Genomic DNA, 15,542 nt, shown 5'->3' with positions numbered 1-15,542 from the left:
ATTTGCTAACAGAAATTAAGTTGAAAGAAAACGAAGGAATGCATAGAACATCAGTTAAAATAAAAGATTCAGAAATTCTAACTGTGCCAATGTGAGTTACAGATGCAAATTGAACATTAGGTAACCGAACTTTCTGTGAAACTACAGCAGTTATAGTAGTAAACAAAGAGACAGTACAGATCATATGATCTGTAGCTCCAGTATCAATGATCCATGGAGCGTGAATTGAGTTTGTAAAAGGAGTGTGCTGAAGTAAAGAAGACGAAGAAGCAAAAACAGAATGATTGATATCTAAGGAGGAAATATGAGATTTTATGAAAATATTACCTGCCATGTGAGAAATCAATTGCTCTTGAGGAGAAGAAGATGACACCTGATTCACTGCTACAGCTGAAGAAGAAGGAACATCCAAAGATGTTGGCTTGAACATGTTCATGAGCTGTTGACATTGCTCATATGTAATCGGCAGCTGAGGAGAATCAATTTCAGAAGAAATCTGATTTGCTGCAGAAGAAGCGTTCTTGCCTTTGGTAAACTTATACCCGGGTGGAAAACCATGAAGCCTATAGCACTTCTCCATGGTGTGTCCAGTAATCCCACAGTGGGAGCAAACAGGACGATCTTTGCCTTTTGGATAATACTTGCCACGAGATGGATTAGAAGCGGCTGTCTTTGTGAGTAAGGCAGTGGTATTATGATTGAAAGAACTACTAGAAATTGATAAACCTCGCTGTCTTTCCTCCTGAAGAACAAGAGAAAAGACCTTGTTCATTGGAGGTAGAGGATCAAGTAGAAGAATTTGACCTCTGATGTGCGAGTAACTCTCATTTAAGCCTATGAGAAATTGATACACATATTGACGCTGATGCTTGGCTTGTAAAGCCTTTACAGCACCGCACGTACAGCAAGGCAATGGTTCTTGATGATCAAGCTCATCCCATAAACCCTTCAAAGTAGTATAATAGGTACTCACCGAATCATTCTCTTGAGAAAGAGAAGACATTTTCTGCTGCAATTGAAAAACTCTCGGTCCATTGAGATGAGAAAAACGATCCTGAAGATCTTTCCACATATCTGCTGCAGATTCGATGTATATGATGCTAGCTGCAATCTCTTTCGAGACGGAATTGATCAGCCAAGATAGCACCATATTGTTGCATCGGCACCATGAAAAACTCAGGGGATCAGATTCAGGAACCTCTGGTTTAGGCAAGGCTCCATTCACAAACCCTATTTATTCTTTGCCGTCAAAGCAAGAATCATAGCTCGCCTCCATGAGCTATAATTATCTCCGGTTAGTGACTGCGAGACTAACACAGCACCAGGACTATCTCCGTGATGAAGGAAAAATGGATTAGAATAATCCATATCTGGAAGTGAAAGATGATTGTCCGCCATTGAAGGAAAAGCTTGAAACAAGAAGAAGAAGAAAAGAACAACTGATGCAGAAGTTCAGAGAAAGAGCTCTGATACCATATTACAAACTGGAGTTTAGGAGAGAAAATCTGATTCTCATTGAATTAATTATAATGATACAGATGTAAAGTTTATATACAATCCTAGAATGCATAAAGCAAATTACAAAAAACTAACTATGCTAGTTACAAAGTGGTTACAGAGTTCTAACTAACTATGCATAAACTGACTATACAGGTTGACTAACTAACTTGTTTCGTACATTAGGCTAGCTGGATCAATCTGGAATTCACGCACGTTTATCTTGCTTAACACATGAATGTTCAATAGCTTCCTCGTCGTAACATATCCTGCCCAAGGCCATATCAATTGGCCTGCAATTCGCCAAGCGCCTCGTTCGCTTGGGGGCGCATATTACCTTCGTCACAAGCGTTTCTGCCGGCCGGCCGTCGCATGACCAAAATTCCCGCTCCCGACGGCTTGTCCTTCGCCACCTTCTTCGACGGCTACGACGACGGGTTTAAACCCGGTGACGATTTCGGCCACTACATGTCCGAGCTCAAGCGCCGTGGCTCCCAAGCTCTCACTGAACTTGTCACGTCCAGTGCAAACGAGGGTCGCCCATTTACGGGCCTAGTCCACACGATCCTCCTCCCTTGGGCTGCGGACGTAGTGAGTGGACTTCACCTCCCGTTAGCGCTTCTTTGGATTCAACCTGCCACGGTTTTGGACATATACTACTACTACTACTTCAATGGTTATGAAGATGTCATCAGGAACAGCAACAATGACCCCTCATGTTCAGTATAATTATCGGGACTGCCATTTTTCGCTAGCCATGACCAGCCCTCCTTTTTGCTTGCTTCAAATACGTGTACTGTCATGATCCCAACATTTCAAGAGCAACTTGAAGCTCTTGAAAAAGAAAGCAAGCCGAGAACATTGGTGAATACCTTTGATGTGCTGGAGCCCAAGGCCTTAAGAGTGATCGAAAAGTTCAATTTGATTGGGATTGGGCCGCTAATTCCATCTGCCTTTATAGATGGAAAAGATCCATCAGATACTTGTTTGGGAGGAGATCTTTTCCAAAGTTCCAAGGATCACTACATCCTTTTAAGCTTAAAAGTGATGTTCTTTCATGCTTTACTAAATTTAAAAACTTGGTTGAAAATCTCTTTTCCTGTTCCATCAAACAACTCCAAACTGATAATGGAGGTGAATATGCTTTCATGGCCTTTAAACATTTCGCTGATACTCATGGCATCCTGCATCGATTTACATGTCCATCCATATACTTCAGAACAGAATGGCATTTCCGAACACAAACACAAACGCATCACTGAAACTGCCTTGTCCCTTCTTGCACAATCCCACTTGGCTACTCACTATTGGTTAGATGCATTCCTCACAACAGTCTATCTCATCAACCGCCTTCCTATCCCTGTGTTGCAACATCAATCTCCTTACTTTAAGCTCCTCCAAAAGCAACCAGATTACTCTTTTATGAAGACCTTTGATTGTGCATGCTACCCTTTCTTCCGGCCTTACATTCCTCACAAATTGTCCTTTAGAAGCACTAAATGTGTCTTCCTTGGCTACAACAGTACTCAGAAAGGTTACCAGTGCCTTGACCTTCAAACCAACCGGGTCTACACTTCTCGCCATGTCATCTTTGATAAAAATCAATTTCCAGCAAAAGAAGAACCTGCTTCACTCGGCACTCGACAATGCACTCGACACTCTAAGGAAAGTTCAGCCTATGCAGCTTTCCACACAAGGCAACCCTCCATCACACTAATGAAGATATTGCCTAGCATAGACACCCAATCAATCATTTCCTTTTGTATCTTGTAATTGTTAAACTATTTCCTTTTGTATCTCTAGCAAGCATGTATATATATAGGCGACACTACACATTGTAATACTCAAGCTTTTGAAATAATGTTACAGCATCTATATTCAAATTGTTCCTCCTTTAATGGATTTTGTCAATTTTTTTAACGGCATTGACTAATTTGTCATTTTTTGCTTATTGCAAGAGTGATTAATCACTTTTTAAAAATTTAGAGAGTTATTTGTCAAAACTCAAACTACAAAGACAAAAAATGCTTTTATCTGCAGGTCTGTTTAGTTTCAATTTACCTACACACAAAAAAATAAATAAATAAAAAAAGATGAACTTGGTGATATAAAAAATGGATCTACGTGGTGGAACAACGGTAAAATTGTTGACCCTTTGATTGAAACTGAATCCACACGGCTTAGAAGAGGCGAGGAAATTTCACTTGCACTTCTCAAATGCTCTACCGTTGTTTTACAACGTAGATTCATCAACAATATGTGTTGGAGAAGCATTCGCTGGACTTGAAATTAAGGTTTTAATATTTCTTGGTTTAAATTCCATTGTAAACATCCTTCAAACTAATTTATTTCCTCTTTTTCTTGATAGAATTTCCAAAACATGAATTTCAACGATTGTAAATTATTCCTAGGAAAAATTCCTAATGCTTCAAGGATTCCAAATTTAGAGATATGGGTTCTTGATGGTTGTACATGCATGTTTAGTTGAGGTTTATTGTTCCGTTGGATTCTTGATAAACTCATTTATTTGAGTCTCGAAGGTTGCGATTATCTTAAATTTTTTTGTGAAGTTGCAAGTTGAGATTTTTAAAATCTCGCTTAAGAACTTTGTCTTCATATTCATATCACATGTGAACTCGAGCTTGAGTAGCATCAAAGTTAAGGTACTACTGTTATGAGGTACATGTATGATATAATTATCTTTGATATCTGAAATGGGGTTTTTTTGTTCTTGATTTGTTAGAATTTTTGCATCTTAGTCGTATGAGTTTGTGGTATATATGCCACCAAGGTTGGTTCAATTATTGTTGTAAATCATTTTGACTTGCTGGTTAACTTCAAATAGTATGTTTATTCTTTATTTTTTTCTCTGTTTTGAGTCGAAAGTCAGAATAATAATATGGTATATGCTTGTTAATTATTTTTTTCTCTGTTTTTATTATTACTAGTTATTTGAAAAAGTGTGAAATTTGATCATGGGGTTGGAAGAATCCCAATGGAAATGTTTTCACTTTAATCAGTAGAGATGGTTTATTTGATTAGATTGTCCACATTCAATTAGCCCAAAATCACTAACATCATATACACATTAAATGCAATAAAGTAAAATTTTGAACTGATACGTATAATAATTATTAATGCAAAAGATAAGTTGAGCAATTAAGAGCCATTGGTTGAATCTTCTAATTCACTTGAACCGGAGAGAAACCTGTTAATTGAATTAAGATAGTATAATTGTTCAAAAAAATATGAAAAAACAATTTTGTCCTCTCAATTTAACTAACTGGCTCCTCTCCAGTTCACTTGAACCGGAGAGGATCCTATTCCATGGCTGGAGGCACATTTGTTTGAACACAATAATTACTCGGGTTCATAATTATCTCTTTTATAGCTTTGAATTGTCGGTAGTCATAATGGATGTGTTTAGTAAAGATTGTTGAGTAATTTTTTTTTGAGTAATTATTAAAAATTATTTATGTAATATTAAAAGTGAACAAAGTTAGAATGTTTTAAAGTTGATTATTTTTTATAAAAGTGAAAATAAATGAAAAAAATAGGGTGTTGGTTACCAAACAGCCCCAACATTCATATCCTATCTAGAACATGAGTTTCACAAGTTGGTTATATAAAGTAAATATCACAAATGTTATTTTTCCATAAATATATATTAACTATTATTAAGATTTTATCATGTAAGTTAATTAAATAAATTAACTTAAATTTTAAATAATTTAATTTCAAGTTTATATATATATGCGCTTATATATACACAAATACACTTACCTTTACATACAAACACATTTCTTTTCACAATAATAGTAATTCAAACTTTATATATTATATTTGAAGAAAATTGTGTGTACCGAATAAGAGGATGAGATCACTGCCCATTTGTCCTGCGAAGCACATGATTGAAAGAAGCTTCTCGGAGCATCTTGTTTTTAGTTATTATTTATTAATGATATCCGAGCCGAAGACAAGAAAGAGTGACATGAATGAACATGAAAATCTCAGAGGCGTTTTGCGTGATGAATGACGTACAAAGAGTCCCATAAAAGTATAAAACTAATAAACTATAAACTGTCAATCTCTCATGACTCATGCCCGACGCTAAAAGCCTAAAAAGAAGCCAATCAAGCCTGATTTATCTGTCTTTCTCTGCACAACCACAAGTCTGATAGTGTTCTACCGCTGTTTTTTCTCGTCCACAAACATAATATTCTCAAATTGAGAAAAACATTATGGCTTAGGGACCACGTTTGAGTTGAAATGCTAAGACGAATGCAATTATTAATTATAGGGATAATTGTATCGTTGGTCTTTGTGGTATGTCATAATTATTTTTCACTCCATATGGTTTAAAAAGTGCATGGGAGGTCCTTGTGATATTCAATAATTACAAATCGATTCTTATAATCAAATTCCGTTAAAAATTTTAACAGATTCCGTCAAATGCCACGTTAGCGCCATGTGTCGCCATCTTATTGGCAACACGTGGTGTTGTTGGCGACACGTGGCGCTGACATGTCCATCTTAATAAAATAATATAAATTTATTAAAAAATAAATGAAAATACTTATTTATTTGAAAAAATTAAAATTCAAAAAAAAAAAAAAAACAAAAACAAAAAAATGAAAAAGGTGGCAAAGGGGGCCACCCCCAGAGGCCGCCAGGGGTGGCGCGCGGCCACCCCCAGTGGCCGGGGGTGGCGCGGGGCCACCCCTAGTAGATATAGGGGTGGCCCGATGGCCACCCCCGACCACTGGGGTGGCCGCGCGCCACCCCTAGTAGATCCCGGGCCACCCCCAATGGCCTAGGGGTGGCCACGCGCCACCCCCGACGGCCTCTGAGGGTGGCTTGGCCACCCCTTGTCTGCTAGTTTTTTTTTTCTCTTCATTTTTTTTTTTTGTTTTTAAATAAATAATTTTATTTATTTATTAATAATTTTATATTTTTTATGAAGATGGACACATGTCGCCAATAAGATGACGACACGTGGCGCCACTACAAAAATGGTATGAAATAGCCACGTGCAGTTTGACACGTGTACAGTGTCGTACACGTGTCAAACATTTAGACACGTGTACTTTGACACGCGTATTACGCGTGTCAAATGTGCATGTTACAAACTGCACATTTTGACACGTGTATCGGAATACACGTGTCAAATTTGACACGCGTATTTCAATACGCGTGTCAAAATGTTTTGACACGTGTATTGGAATACACGTGTCAAACTTGACACGCGTATTCCAATACGCGTGTCAAAATGTTTTGACACGTGTATTGGAATACACGTGTCAAATTAGACACGCGTATTCCAAATACGCGTGTCAAAACATTTTGACACGTGTATCGGAATACGCATGTCAAATTTGACACGTGTATTCCGATACACGTGTCAAAATGTTTTTAATTAAAAAAAAAACTAAATTCAGTTTTTTATTTAATTAAAATTTTTATTTAATTATTTAATTGTATTTTTAATTAAAATAAAAATACAATTAAAAAATTAAATAAAAATTTTAATTAAATAAAAAACTGAATTTAGTTTTTTTTAAAAAAAAAATAAATTTTTTATTGTTTTATAAAATTTATTTGGGTTAATTAAATTTTTTTTTGAATTTTTCAAATTTTGTAATTTTCGACCACAAATAACGCAGCATTTATTTTACCCAAAACCAACACGAAATCATACTACACAAACAAATAATTAATAACATATTCGTTAACAAGCAAATATTTACGAACAAAAAATAATTACACAAAATATCTACAAATCTGAAAGGCGTCTCTGCGAATCACGAGGTACCGTCCCAGGCGTGTTCTCGCCCACCGGCGATTGCTGCGCAATGAATGGTGTAGCGGGCGAAGGTGTAGCGACAGTGGAGTGCTGGCTCAGCTGTCGTCCAACAGGCGACAACGTACCAACCGTTGTCGAATTACCTGCAAATAATATAGACAATTAAAGTATATAATATTACTTGCAAAATTAAAGGGGTAATGAAAACAAATTGAAATTAATTTTGTCCTATACACAATATAAACCATACCTGCAGATGCACTACCAACGGACGACGTACTACCTACGTGTGCAGGAGAAGACTGATTACCAACACATGGTGCTGGTACTGCCATGGAGGACATGAAGACCTCCATCTCTCGCAAGCGCTGCTCTATGCCGTCGAACTGTTGCACGCGCTGCTCCAAACGGTCATTCCTCGCTCGCTCAGCATGTAGCTCCGCTTGCATCTCTTCCATCTTCCGAGACTGTTCGGCCCAATCCCGAGACGTCCCCTGAGATGGTCCCCCCTGTGACCGAGGCCTATATGAAAAACATGTCCCTCGAACAGGTGTGACGTTCGGGCCAACCTGCCGAACCCTCCCTGCATACTCAGGCCTCCCAATCGCCTGTTCGTAAGCGTCGTTCGGTGCCCAACGCACCGTGTCTGCGGAGACGCTTTGCGTGGCGGCTGGATCACTGGCTAAACTCTGCGTCATCCTCTCCTGTACGTCGTCAACATGAAAAAGTCATATATTGAATAATGACATATCACACATAATTTAAAAATATTAGTAAACTAAATGAGTAGCATACGCATAAGACCCGTGTACGGTCGTTCAGGAAAGTGCCGTCCTTCTTTGTGTGGGTCTTCACGAACGACGCGGCGCGAGTGGGGGGCGTGCCAGATGTACATGCCTGTCGTCATGCAGTTGACATATATAACAAACAGATAGCGATAAAAATAGTTTAAAGAAAAAGAAAAAGAAAAACAATTACCAACAAATATTAAAAACATAAACATATATATTTAATTACCTCCTCGTGATTAAATCTGGCATAACTTTTAGATCCCGCACAATGGGGTAGGTCATTCCGCTCCCGCAACCTCTTCATCCGTTCAGAGGTTGCCTACGCATTGAACATGAAAGTAAACATGTAACAATTGACACACTTAAATTAAAACTAAAATTAAATGAACTGTTATTAAAAAATAGTTGACAATTTTTTGGCCTACATACGATTTTATGCTCTCTGCACCAATCTCTCAGCAGGAATTCTACATCTTCTGCATCATACTGCTCAAAAAATTTCTCCGGCATTCTCGCACGGATACTCTCGGGCGTGTCACCGTCTCCAATTCCTAGTTGGGTTTTGAACCTCGACTTCCACGAGCGGTGCTTACGTCCAATATCATTCCACGCCTCCTGTTGTGCCCTGCGCATGTCAACTGATACAGGTAGATAGAACTCCTCCTGCACATTTCAATCAAAGCATTATAGGTTTAAAAACTTCAACCTAAACATTAAGCTCAAGTTTAATTCAAATAAATAATTAAATTATATTCATAAACATACCATCAGTGCGTTCCACATTGCCTGCTTAATCTGCCTATTTACCCTCGCCCATTCGTCCCGCATGTGTATGTAGGACCCACTCCTGATCATCTTGCCCACTTCCCGCCGAAAACGATTGCAGGCTCGTCCTACAGGTTGTATAGCAGCATTGTACTGCAATACAACCTTCTTCCCCCTCGGGAGCACCCAGTTTCTCGCTGGGTCGTCAATCACCTCATAATAAATGGTCCCGTCTGGGTTGTACCCTAATGAAAAAATATATTCAACATTAATTTAATTGGTTAACATTAAATAACACACACACACATATATAAACAAAATGTAATCAAATAGTTATTTTTTTCCAAACCAAAAAAAATATTTTGGTAACATAATATGAGTTTTAAGGATGTCTACATATGTACTTACCCATCAACCGAATCTGCCCAGTCCCTATGTGCTGCGTCGCTGGGTCGCCTGCAACCTCCTCGCCAACCTCTCCGGCTGGTGGAGGATGCTGATCATCATCTGAATCCATACCCTGGGGGCTACCGGGGGCCAACTGATCGGTACCCAACATCGCAACGTCCTCCTCATGGGTAGTCTGGCTCCCCCCCACATCTGGCATCTGACTCTCACCGGAAAGCGGCATCTGACTCTCACCGGAAAGCGGCATCTGGCTCTCACCAGGTAACGGCATCTGCCTCTCTACTTGCCCCGGGCCCTGACTCGCCCCCGATGCTGGCATCTGTCTCGGCCCCAAAATCTGGCCCTGCATCGCCGCCTGTGCCGGTATCTGTCCCAACCCCACAGCCGGCATCTGCATCTCCCCGGTCTGTGACAGTGGAAATCTACAATCCTGCGTCTCACTATCAGGGTTACACGTCATAGGTCGACTATACGTATACGGAAAGTACGGCGCATAACCCTGTGACCCCACCCCCTCTTGCACCCACCATCGATAGGCGTTACCCGGTTGGGTGAACCCTAACTGAGATAATGTCGGCGGCTCCGACAATGGAGAGTTGCCAACTCCAGCTGTGCTGGTCTGCCCGTGATCTGACGTGGGCACGGCCACCATACCCGGCAACAATGGTCTATAAGCCCCGTCTGGGTGGGGTGGCCACGCCGCAGTATATACTGGCGTCGAATCAGTGGGCGTGGTCATGGGGGGCACGGGTGGGCGAGGTGCCCGATATGCATAAGGATGGCGTCCCTGGTCCATCAATACCTGCGAATAAATGTAGACAAATTAATTAGAATATTTTTTGTAATATATTTTTAATGAATATGCAAATTATACAACGAAATTTGCATATAATAATAGAAACCCTTATTCAGTTCAAGCGAATTGTACAAACAATTTATATATCAGTCAAGTGTGTTGAGTTCAAGCTAATTATACTCACAAGAAATACATCAATCATTGTATCATGGGAGCTTCAATCGGATCAATATCGGGCCTGTCGTACTCGAATTCATCATTCGTATCAGGTAGGTCATCAGTGGCTAGTACGAGCGGTACGCACTCATGGTAGGTTGTACCATCCTCATTACTCCCATCCCCCTGGCCAACGTCGTACACGTTGCGCGGTTTGGTCCTAACCGCACAAACCCAATTTGGGTTCCTTCCATCTTCGACGTAGAATACTTGATCCACCTGAGATGTAAGCACGTACGGCTCGTCCTGAATCAGTTCTCCCCTGTGGACGAGGTGATTGAAGTTGACAAACACTAGGCCATACTCGTCTATTGTGAATCCTCTTTCCATCGTGGGGTCTGCCCAATTGCACTTAAATAGGACGTACGTAGTCCTGTCATAGTACTCGACCTCAACTATATCGGTTAACTGCCCGTAGTACGTTTCGCCTTCAACGGTAGGAACACATACGCCGCTGTTCTGAGTCCTCCTTCCCACATCATGGGCAAGCGTGCGAAACAATTTCCCATTTACCACGTACCTGTTGTACTTGACCGCTGTCTCCTTCAGCCCTCTACAACGCATAACCAAGTTGTGGCCCAATTCCTCCCTACGTTGATCGTCAAGGCCATCGACCTATGTTATAATTACAAATATTAAACACGTGTATTGGGTAATTATATTGAACCCGCATAACTTTATCCAACTTAAAAATTACAACTATTTCCTTACATATGCAGGGTACCATTCGCAGAACTGCTCATGATGTTCTGCTTCAATAAGAGCCTCCGTAATGCGACCTCTAGTGCATGATCGCCTAAGCGCGTCTTTGTGCATCCTACATTCAGCGTATACAATTATGTAGTAAAATCAATTAGATGCGTTATTCGAATTCTGTTAAATATATAAACACTACTTACGTCCGCAAATTGTGAAACTCTTCAGAGTTGAACACAATATAACGATGAATCTGGTGCATTATCAACCGGTTCAGGGTAACACGCGTGCCCGCCCCCTTGGATCCATCAGGATTCCTCTGAGGTCTGTTGTGGAATGTTGGTGCGTTATTCAGATACCTTGAACAGAACGTTACCAGCTCGGTCGCTATGTACCCCTCCGCAATGCACCCCTCAGGAGCCGCTTTATTGCGCACAGTAGACTTGAAATGCCCCAGACTCCTGGTGTACACACATACACGACAATTTAATTGTCGTCAATTATGGTTACATTTAAATCAAATTATATATTTACATATTACGCTGAATTTTACCTCTCCGCCGGGTACATCCATCTATACTGCACGGGTCCGCCGAGTCTACACTCGCGCACAAGATGCACGACCAAGTGGACCATGCTCGTAAAAAACCCTGGAGGGAATATCTGTTCTAGTTTGCACAAAGTGATACAGACGTCACCCTGCAGTCGGTCCATATCTTCTTGTGATAGCTTTGTTGAGCATATGCCTCTAAAAAATGCCGAATTCTCCACAAGAGGTCTAACAACTTTATCAGGCAATGACTTACGCAGTGCAATTGGAAGAAGCTGTTGCATCAGTATGTGGCTATCGTGGCTCTTCAACCCGGAAATTGTACGGTCCTTCAGCCGAACACATCGTGAAATGTTCGAGGCGTATCCGTCCGGGACCCTTACATTTCGAAGAACCTTCAGAAAACTTTCTTTGTCCTCTCTAGTCATGGTGTGACAGGCAGCGGGAATATACGTTTTACCATTGGCGGCCGTGAACGGATGCAACTTAGGTCTCAACCCCATTTCCTGCAAGTCCAGCCGAGCTGCCAAGTTGTCCTTCGTTTTCCCTTTTATATCCAAAATAGTGCCAAGTATATTGTCCATGACATTTTTCTCTATGTGCATAACATCAAGATTGTGCCGAAGCAAATTGTCTTCCCAATACGGCAATCTGAAAAATATACTTTTCTTCTTCCATATAACATCGGAACTCCCTGCACCCTTCTTCCGCTTCTTCCGTTTCTTCTTCTTACCCGCGGTCTCATCCCCAAACGCAACTCCGTCCAACTGTTGGAGAACCTCGTATCCGCATGGCACAATCGGGGCGCTGTCAAATTCTTCAGTACCGTCAAATGTCCTCCTGTTAAGCCGCCACAGATGTTCAGGCGGCAGATATCTCCTGTGCCCCATATAGCAAAATTTGCATCCGTTCTTTAAGCGTATAGAACGCGTCGATTGCATACAGCAAGGACATGCCTTCGCACCCCTGTTAGGCCAACCAGATAAATCTGCATACGCTGGAAAGTCGTTTATCGTCCACATCAACTGAGATCGCATAATAAAATTTTCCTTCTTTGAAGCATCAAATGTTCGTACCCCTACATTCCACAGTTCCAGCAACTCATCAATCAATGGCTGAAGGTAAACATCAATATCCATACCTGGTGAGCTCGGTCCAGGGATAACCATGGAAAGGATGAAGGACGACTGTTTCATGCACATCCAAGGTGGCAAATTGTACGGCACAAGCATTACGGGCCATGTGCTGTGGGATGTGCTCATGTTCCCAAATGGATTAAATCCATCTGCTGTCAAACCAAGCCGGACGTTCCTACTCTCTGCCATAAAATCTGGGTGTAAAATGTCAAACGATCTCCATGCCTCACCGTCGGCCGGGTGCCTCAATACGCCATCCCTAGTGCGGCCTTCTGCATGCCATCTCATATGGGGCGCAGTATGCTTAGACATGAATAACCTCTGCAACCGTGGGATGAGTGGAAACCACCTCAAGATCTTCACCGGGCGTTTTTTTCTCGCTGATATGATCTCACCATCATCATCTATATGTGTATCAGCCCTCCACTTAGACTCTCCACATACGGTACATGAATCTAATTCTTTATTGTCTTTCCAGAATAACATACAGTCATTACGGCACGCCGGAATCTTCTCATACCCCAGACCCATGCCACTTAGGAACTTTTTCGCCTCATACGTGTTATCTGGCAATGCCTCATCGCAAGGAGGCAACAACTGATTGATGAATTCGAGAATGTCTGAAAATATCTTGTTACTAATACCTCCAACGCACTTCAAGTTGTACATGTGTACAGTAGCACTCAATTTACTGTGCTTCGTACCAGGGTGAAGGGGCTTCTCGGCAGTCTTTAACAGCTCTTGGTACTTCAATGCGTCCCCGCACGAGGTATCTTCATCAACTTGTTGCGGAAGAGTACTGACGTCTTCAGGAACATCGTGCACGCCGAAGGCGTCACGCAACATGGCGTGCATGTTATCATCCTGTTCCACGGCGACACCCTCCTGTTCTGTGACATGATCACCATGTTCAGTGCTACGGTCAGCGGCCTCTGTGCCACTGTGATGACTCGAACACTGACCAGGAGTAGCGGAACCAGTCGTAGTCTCACCGTGCATATACCACAAATTGTATCCCGGATTCATCCCCCGACCTCCAGTCAGGTGGGCAAGAACGTACTCAGGAGTGTGACGCTGGTTATTTCGACAATACTTGCATGGGCAGTAAATTTTTCCATCGCCGGCCGTACAATTACTAACGGCAAATGCCACAAACGCCCTACACCCATCGTTATACCGTGTCGTACCCCTAGGTGTTGACATCCAAGACTTGTCCATGTTTATCTGTATAGGGTTAAGAGGACAAGACAAATCATACGGCTTACAGTATAAACGTGTACAAATATATTTCATTTTTTATTTTTAAGGGTTTAGGGTTAGGGTTATGGTTTGTTTTGAAAGTGTAGGATTATTTTATGTAGGGTTTTAGTTTTTTTTTAGAAAGTGTAAGTGTTTTTATTTTTTTTATTCTTTTAAAGGGTTTAGGGTTAGGGTTTGTTAGGGTTTAGGGTTAGGTTTTATTTGTTTCTTTAAAAGTGTAGGATTTTGTTTTTTTATTTTTAAGGGTTTAGTGTTAGGGTTTAAGGTTTAGGGTTAGGGTTTTTTTCCTAGAAAGTGTAGGAATTTTTTTTTTTTTTTTCGGTTTAGGGTTAGGGTATTTTTTTAGAAAGTGTATGTCAAAATGTTTTTAAGGTTTAGGGTTTAGGAGTTAGGGTTTAAGGTTTAGGGTTAGGATTTTTTTCCTAGAAAGTGTAGGATTTTTTTTTAGGGTTTAGGGTTAGGGTATTTTTTTTAGAAAGTGTAGGTTATTTTTTTTTTAGGGTTTAGGGTTTAGGATTTAGGGTTTGTTAGGGTTTAGGGTTTAGGGTTTAGGGTTTAGAGTTTACGGTTAGGGTTTGTTAGGGTCTAGGGTCTAGGGTTAGGGTTTAGGGTTTTAGGTTTTTTTTTTTAAAAGCGATTAGGGTTTAGGGTTGTAGGTAAAAATTTTTTTTTCAAGGGTTTAGGGTTTAGGATTTAGGGTTTTTTTTTTTTAAGCGATTAGGGTTTAGGGTTTAGGGTTTTAGGGTTTATGGTTTAGGGTTTAGGGTTTGTTAGGGTCTAGGGTTTAGGGTTTTAGGTTTTTTTTTTTTTTTAGGGTTTAGGGTTTAGGGTTTGTTAGGGTCTAGGGTCTAGGGTTAGGGTTTAGGGTTTTAGGTTTTTATTTTTTAAGGGTTTAGGGTTTAGGGTTTTAGGTAAATTTTTTTTTTTTTAAGGGTTTAGGGTTTACGATTTAGGGTTTTATTTTGGTTTAAAGCGATTAGGGTTTAGGGTTTAGGGTTTAGGGTTTGTTACGGTTTAGGGTTTAGGATTTAGGGTTTAGAGTTTACGGTTAGGGTTTGTTAGGGTCTAGGGTCTAGGGTTAGGGTTTAGGGTTTTAGGTTTTTTTTTTTTAAGCGATTAGGGTTTAGGGTTGTAGGTAAAATTTTTTTTTTCAAGGGTTTAGGGTTTAGGATTTAGGGTTTTTTTTTTTTAAGCGATTAGGGTTTAGGGTTTAGGGTTTTAGGGTTTATGGTTTAGGGTTTAGGGTTTGTTAGGGTCTAGGGTTTAGGGTTTTAGGTTTTTTTTTTTTTTTAGGGTTTAGGGTTTAGGGTTTGTTAGGGTCTAGGGTCTAGGGTTAGGGTTTAGGGTTTTAGGTTTTTATTTTTTAAGGGTTTTGGGTTTAGGGTTTTAGGTAAATTTTTTTTTTTTTAAGGGTTTAGGGTTTACGATTTAGGGTTTTATTTTGGTTTAAAGCGATTAGGGTTTAGGGTTTAGGGTTTTAGGGTTTAGGGTTTGTTACGGTTTAGGGTTTAGGATTTAGGGTTTAGAGTTTACGGTTAGGGTTTGTTAGGGTCTAGGGTCTAGGGTTAGGGTTTAGGGTTTTAGGTTTTTTTTTTTTAAGCGATTAGGGTTTAGGGTTGTAGGT

The 15,542-nt window shown here is 40.5% G+C and overlaps 1 protein-coding gene and 1 pseudogene across 1 annotated transcript; one reads left to right on the top strand and one right to left on the bottom strand.

The window, feature by feature from the left end:
• The first annotated feature begins 1,735 nt into the window (after positions 1-1,735).
• On the top strand, positions 1,736-3,270 carry LOC133866744 (crocetin glucosyltransferase, chloroplastic-like; annotated as a pseudogene).
• Positions 3,271-7,147: 3,877 nt separating this feature from the next.
• Positions 7,148-10,262, bottom strand: LOC133871562 (uncharacterized). Its single transcript, XM_062308993.1, has 8 exons — positions 10,245-10,262; positions 9,265-10,066; positions 8,857-9,101; positions 8,521-8,754; positions 8,318-8,410; positions 8,096-8,197; positions 7,551-8,004; positions 7,148-7,443 (listed from the first exon to the last, which is right to left on the bottom strand). Exons 1-8 carry the CDS (start codon positions 10,260-10,262, stop codon positions 7,271-7,273), a joined length of 2,121 nt encoding a protein of 706 aa, XP_062164977.1. The 3' UTR covers positions 7,148-7,270.
• Between the last annotated feature and the right edge of the window lie 5,280 nt (positions 10,263-15,542).

Source organism: Alnus glutinosa, chromosome 1 (genome assembly GCF_958979055.1).
Source record: "Alnus glutinosa chromosome 1, dhAlnGlut1.1, whole genome shotgun sequence".
NCBI classification, from domain to species: domain Eukaryota; kingdom Viridiplantae; phylum Streptophyta; class Magnoliopsida; order Fagales; family Betulaceae; genus Alnus; species Alnus glutinosa.
Note: the sequence above shows the minus strand (reverse complement) of the source record. Positions and strands in the feature narration are given on the sequence as shown.

What these genes read in the sequence shown, in the direction of transcription:
- LOC133871562 (XM_062308993.1), bottom strand. An exon ending in CAATGTGGAACGCACTGATG is followed by an intron (nt 8,755 to 8,856) that starts GTATGTTTATGA and finishes TGAAATGTGCAG; the next exon opens with GAGGAGTTCTATCTACCTGT. An exon ending in ACCGTACACGGGTCTTATGC is followed by an intron (nt 8,005 to 8,095) that starts GTATGCTACTCA and finishes GACGACGTACAG; the next exon opens with GAGAGGATGACGCAGAGTTT.